The sequence below is a fragment of the Saccopteryx leptura genome, chromosome 6 (assembly GCF_036850995.1).
Source record: "Saccopteryx leptura isolate mSacLep1 chromosome 6, mSacLep1_pri_phased_curated, whole genome shotgun sequence".
Lineage (NCBI taxonomy): Eukaryota > Metazoa > Chordata > Mammalia > Chiroptera > Emballonuridae > Saccopteryx > Saccopteryx leptura.
In genome coordinates this window covers 200,031-206,650 of record NC_089508.1, presented here as the reverse complement: position 1 = coordinate 206,650, position 6,620 = coordinate 200,031, and the positions used below count along the sequence as shown (strand labels likewise).

General features: G+C 47.5%; 1 gene segment (V, D, J or C); it reads right to left on the bottom strand.

Annotated features, from left to right (window-relative positions):
* Positions 1-1,908: 1,908 nt before the first annotated feature.
* Positions 1,909-6,357, bottom strand: LOC136376058 (immunoglobulin heavy variable 3-23-like). The segment is given in 4 exon segments: positions 1,909-2,016; positions 5,663-5,709; positions 5,906-6,211; positions 6,312-6,357. Coding segments are annotated over 4 exon segments (507 nt in total).
* Positions 6,358-6,620: the final 263 nt, after the last annotated feature.

Genomic DNA, 6,620 nt, shown 5'->3' with positions numbered 1-6,620 from the left:
GTCATGTGCAAGCAAATAAGCATGAGTGCACCCACATACACACACTCACTCTCTCAAACACACACTCAGCTATTAGTGAACAGGAACGTTACCTGCCTCCAGGTTTTATGCAGTGCTGCGAGGTCCTGATCTTTGATGGCTGGACAATGATCTTCAGGAATGTGCAGATTTTTACGGTGGGATCTGTGTGCGTTCTCTTAAGGGACAGCAATTGTAGATGTGATTAAGTTAGGATGACTGAGTTCAAAGTGGTCACATGGGAGAATATTTTGAATTATATTTTTGGGAAATAAGTGTAATCACAGGTGTCCTTTTCACAGGTAACGTAATGAAAATCACACTAAAAATATTTTGATTGTTGAAAAAAGATGGTGTGGGTTCCACCTCACCCAGGTGAGTGAGAATCATGAGGTTAACACGTGTGGTATAAAGACAGAGAACTGTTGTGTGGATCCTGAGGGTGGATATAAATTTCAGCTGTGCCCGTCAAGAGGCTTTGCCGATTTGCTCACAGGTGGGCATGGAGGGGACAGTGAGCCTGAGCTGAACATACAAGTCACTAGATTGTGCTGGCGTCTCTGTCTGAGGAAAATGTTTCCCAGGCACAGGGAAAGCGAGAGCAGTCTGGATGATTTATTTGTAGAAAAAAAGAGAGTAAATAATGTAATATGGTGAAGGAGAAGTCTGTACTAACTAGTATCATGTCATCTGCAAACAGCCAACGTTACAGCCTCGTTTGTTGTCTGCAGTGAGAATATGAGAAACTAGAGCCACAGAGAAGAAGGAAGAAGTGCCCCTGGATGCAGCTGAGAGCTCTGAGAGGAAACCCCGCTCCCACAGGAAGCCCCGTCCTTCCCCACCTCCCTCTGCACCTGCTCCTGGGGCTGGTCTCGGGCTCCGTGGGTCCGGAGCGCCCCCTGGTGTCCTGAGCGCCCCCTGCAGCCCGGCTCTCCTATTCCCGCAGGGAGGTTTGTGTCTGGGCTCACACTGACGGTTGTGTCCTCAGATTTCAGGTTGGTCAATTTAAGAGATACTGTGTTTGTAGGGTTGTCTCCGGAGATGGTGAATCTTCCCTGCACTGAAGAAGCGTACCACTGAATATTTCCAGTTGGTTTATTTACTAAGGCCACCCACTCCAGCCCCTTCCCTGGAGCCTGGCGCTCCCAGTTCATCTCATATTCACTGAAGGTGAATCCGGAGGCTTTGCAGGAGAGGCTCAGAGATCCCCGGGCTGCACCAAGCCTCCCACGGACTCCATCAGCTGAACTTGGCACAGGACACCTGCAAACAGAGACATAGACTGAGAACAGCCCTAGTGAAGCCGTCCCCGCTGAGCCTGATGCAAAGGGGCTCACCTCTGACAGCGATGAGAAGGGCAGCCCAGATGAGTGCAGACCCCATGGTGTGGACCCTGAGGACAGGCTCACACAGGAGGGCTCCTCACCAGGATCTGTGGGGACAGGAGTTGAGCTGGTTTTCATGAGCAGGGGAGGGGCCGTATTTGCATGTCTTTCCCTGGGGATATCTTTGAGCTTCCCCACGGTGTTCTATCTCCCTGCCTTGGCTTCTGGGGAGAGCAGGTGGACAAGGATTCTGGGTGTGGACGCTCATGTGTATTATGGCCTCACCATGTTTTCCTCCTAACACTGTCAGGAACCTTAGGACAAATTAAATCCAGTAGGACATTAAGTGCACACTTATATGATATATAGGAAGTGGTCATCAGACAGTAGCCCATTCTCACAATGTCTGCAAACCACTGTTCTCATGAATTCAGAGTTTGGTTGGATAAAAGGGAATGTAGGTGTGTACATGCTGAAGGCCATAATACACATTTCCAATAGACCTCAGCTGATGACACGGTGTCCCACACCACCTAGGGTCAGGTCGCCCTAATGGCTCTCTGCACTATCCCAGGGGAGTGGGTGCAGATTCAGTCTGGGTGAGGAACGACGTGGGGTATCCTGGTGACAAAGATGTGACCTGCACCTCATGCTGCTGCACTTTGTCTGTCTTCTTGCAGGGACAGGAGGTCCCAGGCTCAGAGAAAACCCTGACACACTGGGGACAGGACCCCTGGAGTGACCCTCACATCTGCTCAGACCTTTAGTGAGATCTGTATGGGAAGCCGGTAAATAAATCAGTCATGTGTTCAACATGCCTTTGAATCCAAACACTGACAAGTGTCAGCAGATCGGAAAATTACAGATCTATGTGCTTCGTGTACACAGATGCTGACATTGTAAAGAGTGTTGTTAAATAAAATACAATTGTAAAGAAACAGTAACACACTACCATTGAATGCTGTATAGTCAATTAATGGTAAAGTGATCCATTTCCAAATGGATCAGTTCAGTTTGATTAAATCAGAAGAAAATTCTTATAATCATCAAATAAAAGAAGGGATTATTCATTAGAGACTGTCAGTCCATAAACATGTCCCATGTGATTGGAATGCGTGCGGCTCCAAAGAGATGAGGGTGAGACCGCATGACCGCCTGCACAGCTCCATCCAGCGTGCTCACTGGGACGTGCGAGGAACTGAGATGAACTACCACAGTGCACAGACCTCTCACTGCTGAGCTGTGACATAAGTATGCTCTCCAGAAAATAGACAAATGTACACTATACATGAATCAGGAAGTCATTTTGGTAAGCTATTTGGGTGCAAATTGCACAAAAAGGACATAGTTGTTTTTCATATATGAGGAGCAAGAACTAATTTAAAAGAAGACAGCGACATTTATAAGAGCTCCAAGTCTATCAGAAATGTAGGAAGCAATGCAAAATGTAAGCTTCAATCTCTTCTTTCTAAATGCGTGCTTGTCTCATTCATTAACTCTTTATGAATTTCTTCAAAGCTGAGGAAAATGAAATACATCCAATTAGAGCATTCAAACTCTGATAGCTGCATTGAGACTGTAATGTCGACATAACCCATGTCTACTTGGTTCATCGCGGTCCTTAATTACTGTTTAAAGTCTTTAACTGGATAAGCTCTGTTAAAACCTCCCCTTCCTGTCCCCATTCTCTTGTGAGCCCATCATTTTCTCACCGCCTCTAACTGTCAAAGGACATGAAGCCACAAATCCTCTACTGCATCTCAGACATCTGCCTGTTTTCACAGCAATGAGACACCCCAGTTTGTAGAAGAAGAGGTGTCCCTGGTCACAGGGCATATGCAGGAAGGTAACCTGGTCCCAGATATTGTGTGCAGTTGAGGCCCTGAGCCTAATGGTACTGTGATCGCTAGACACTGACCCTCAGGATTATCCAGATTCTTAAGGATGGGTTTACGACTCTTCTCTAATATTACAGCACTGAAGATGTGATTTAGCTTGGATTGATTAAGTTACTGGTGTTGACATGGGAGCTTATCCTAAGTTATGTGGTAGGGACATCAGTTTAATCACAAGTGCCCTTTTCAAAGGCAAGATAACAAAAATTAAGCTAAACTATTGTGATCATCTAAACCAAGTTTTGGGATAGGTCTCCACCTCCGACAAGTGAATGAAAATCTAGAGGTTAACACAATGTGGAGGGAAGGACAGAGACCTGTCAGTGGATGTCCTGTGTGAGGATTCTATTCACTGTGGTACCAGGTGTGCCTGTCAGGAGGCGGGGCCGAAGACGACAGAGATGGGCTTGGAGGGGCGGGCGTGGAGGGGACAGAGAGCAAGAGCTAAGGAACAGGTGTCTGGGCTTTGCTGTCATCTCTGTTTGAGGGACACATTTCCCAACCACAGGGAAGCCGAGAGCACTGATGATGGTTTATTTGTTTGGAAAGAAACAGAAAATACAGGTACTTGGTGAAGTAGCGATCTGTAATAACCTCTGAAATGTCATCTGCAAACCGGCAACTTTTGGGAGCAGTGTATGACTTTGGGATTCCTTGCAAACCAGGTGGGTTCTCATCTTTCCAGGAAACACCCTGAACTGAACCAGCTGCCAAGGTCTGGAAGCACTTCCGTATCCTGGTATCCTGAATTATGTGAGGCAAAGGTCAGCACAATGCCTAAAGTCTGGAAGCTAAGAAAATGCCTGTTAGACAGGCAGCCTTAACCTGGGTTGTAATCTTCTCTGAATCCTCAGAGGATAAATCTACAGAGGCATTGAATGCAGTCATTATAATATGTCATTTGTGTGACCTTCCAGCTGTGACTTCTATCCATTAGAATGATCATCAGAGAAAACTGACTGGAAACCTCATTGGAAGCAATTTTTTTTGTATTTTTCTGAAGTGAGAAGTGGGGAGCCAGAGAGATTTCCACATGCCCCCGACTGGAATCTACCCGGTATGCCCACTAGGGGGCGATGCTCTGCCCATCTGGGGCATTGCCCCATTGCAACCGGAGCCATTCTAGTGACTGAAGTGGAGGCCATGGAACCTTCTTCAGCTCCAGGTCCAATTTTGCTCCAGTGGAGCCTTGCCTGTGGGAGAGAGATAGAGAGAAAGTAGAGGGTGAAGGGTGGAGAAGGTGATGGGCACTTCTCCTGTGTGCCTTGGCTGGGAATCAAACCAAGGACTTCCACATGGTGGGCTGAGGCTCTACCACTGAGCAAACTGGCCAGAGCTTCATTGGGAGGAATATTAACACAGCAGTGAAACTCCATGGTTTCCATCCTTGGGTTTGGGTTTACAACCAAGGAATACTAAATTTCATCCTAATAGAAGACTGTTCTAATAGGGCTAAGTAAAGTGACATCTGCCATAGATCCTGGAGAAGTTTCTCATCCACAGTAGCAAAAGCTGACCCAAGACATTCCAAAAGCGCTGACCCCTTTGCACAGGGGACAGATTCTGCATAAAATGTTGGACCAGCTCCGTTTCTAAATTATCATCATCATCATCATTATCTTCAACATCATTTTCTCACTTATCATTTTTCTTCGTATTTTTTATTGACATTGTGCTAGTTTACACAGAGTGAATCTCTATTTGTTTATTCTTTTTGCAAATTCTTGTTCAATTTTATGGCATAGGTAGTTAGATTGTATTTTATTTTACATTTGACTGCTGACACATGGAGGTTCATTCCTGCCTCTGCTCCATCTGCCCCACGCTGGAGTCTGACAGGGAAGCCTGGTCTCCTCATCACACATCACTGGGAGAGTGAAACCTCTTGAGCCCCAGAACAGTGCTCATCCCCTGCCCTCCACCTGGACAAATGAAGCCCCGAGCCAGTCTCCTTTTCTGGCTCTATAAGAGCACCTCTGACTGCTGATGGTCCTTCCCTGTTCTTCCCACAGATTCCAGCTCTATTCGTGATAAACATTTCATGTCCCATTTGTGTGCTTGTTAGTCGTTAGCCTGGACACGCATATGAAGTTGTCGGGGGTCCCTCCACCACTGCGTTGTTTCAGCTGATCTCCATGCTATGAGCATGATGTCAAATCAAAGACCACCAGCAGCGACCTTTCTTCTCTTGCTTTGGGCTCATTCTTCCCAGGTTCCCAGGGTCCTGAGAATGACACGTGCTGCTGACTGGCTGGGACACTGAGCTGTGGGGAGCTGAGCTGCACTGTGAGTCCAGCAGAGCCTCAGGTTAGATTCAACTGATGTCAGGTCGGTCAGAGGATCTGATGGTGAATTAATTTGGGAATAAGAGAGACTGAAAGAGACAGTCAGCTTTGGCCCCGAGAGAAAGCTGTCTGTCTTTACAATAGATTTTCCTAACCCAGAGACGTCAGAGGGAAGTGCAGAATCAGGAACCCAGAGAGGTTCCCTGAGGGGAACTGTGACATGAGGAGGAAGCCACACAAGAAACCAGCGCTTCCCCTCCAACCGCACCTGCTCCTGATGGTCCTTGTGTTCAGAGACCCGGAGCGCCCCCTGGTGGTGGCGGCCCCTCCTGCAGGGAGGTTTGTGTCTGGGCTCACACTGACTTCCCCTCGCTGTGTGGCTCCTTAGCACAGTAATACACGGCCGTGTCCTCGGCTCTCACGCTGTTCATTTGCAGATACAGCGTGTTCTTGGCGTTGTCTCTGGAGATGGTGAATCGGCCCTTCACGGAATCTGCGTAGTATGTACCACCACTATTATACCTAATGTATGAGACCCACTCCAGTCCCTTCCCGGGAGCCGGGCGGACCCAGTCCATGTGGTAGTCACTGAAGGTGAATCCAGAGGCTGCACAGGAGAGTCTCAGAGACCCCCCAGGCTGCACCAAGCCTCCCCCAGTCTCCACCAGCTGCACCTCACACTGGACACCTGCAAACACAAAGACAGGCTGGTCAAGAAACTGTCACAATCCACTGTTTCTCTCAATCACAGTCACTCACACAATCAGTGTCTTTTCTCTATAAATTACCTCTTAACATAGCCACAAGGAAAACCCAAAAGAAATTGATTTCCATGGTGAGTGGTCTGTGTTTAATCCTGACAACAGATTCTCAGACTGGGCTCCTGTCCCAGAGCTGCAGGATCAGGGCTGGGCTGGTTTTCATGAGCAGAGGGGGCTCTATTTGCATGTTATCCTACTATATATGGAGCTCTGGGGTGAAGCCCTACAAAGCGGGCAGTGCCTCAGTGCAGGTGAATGTCTATCATAATATTTTAATAACTAAATACCAAATATTACGTAGATTTGGGACTAAGTGTCCTCCTGTGGGAGCAGTGA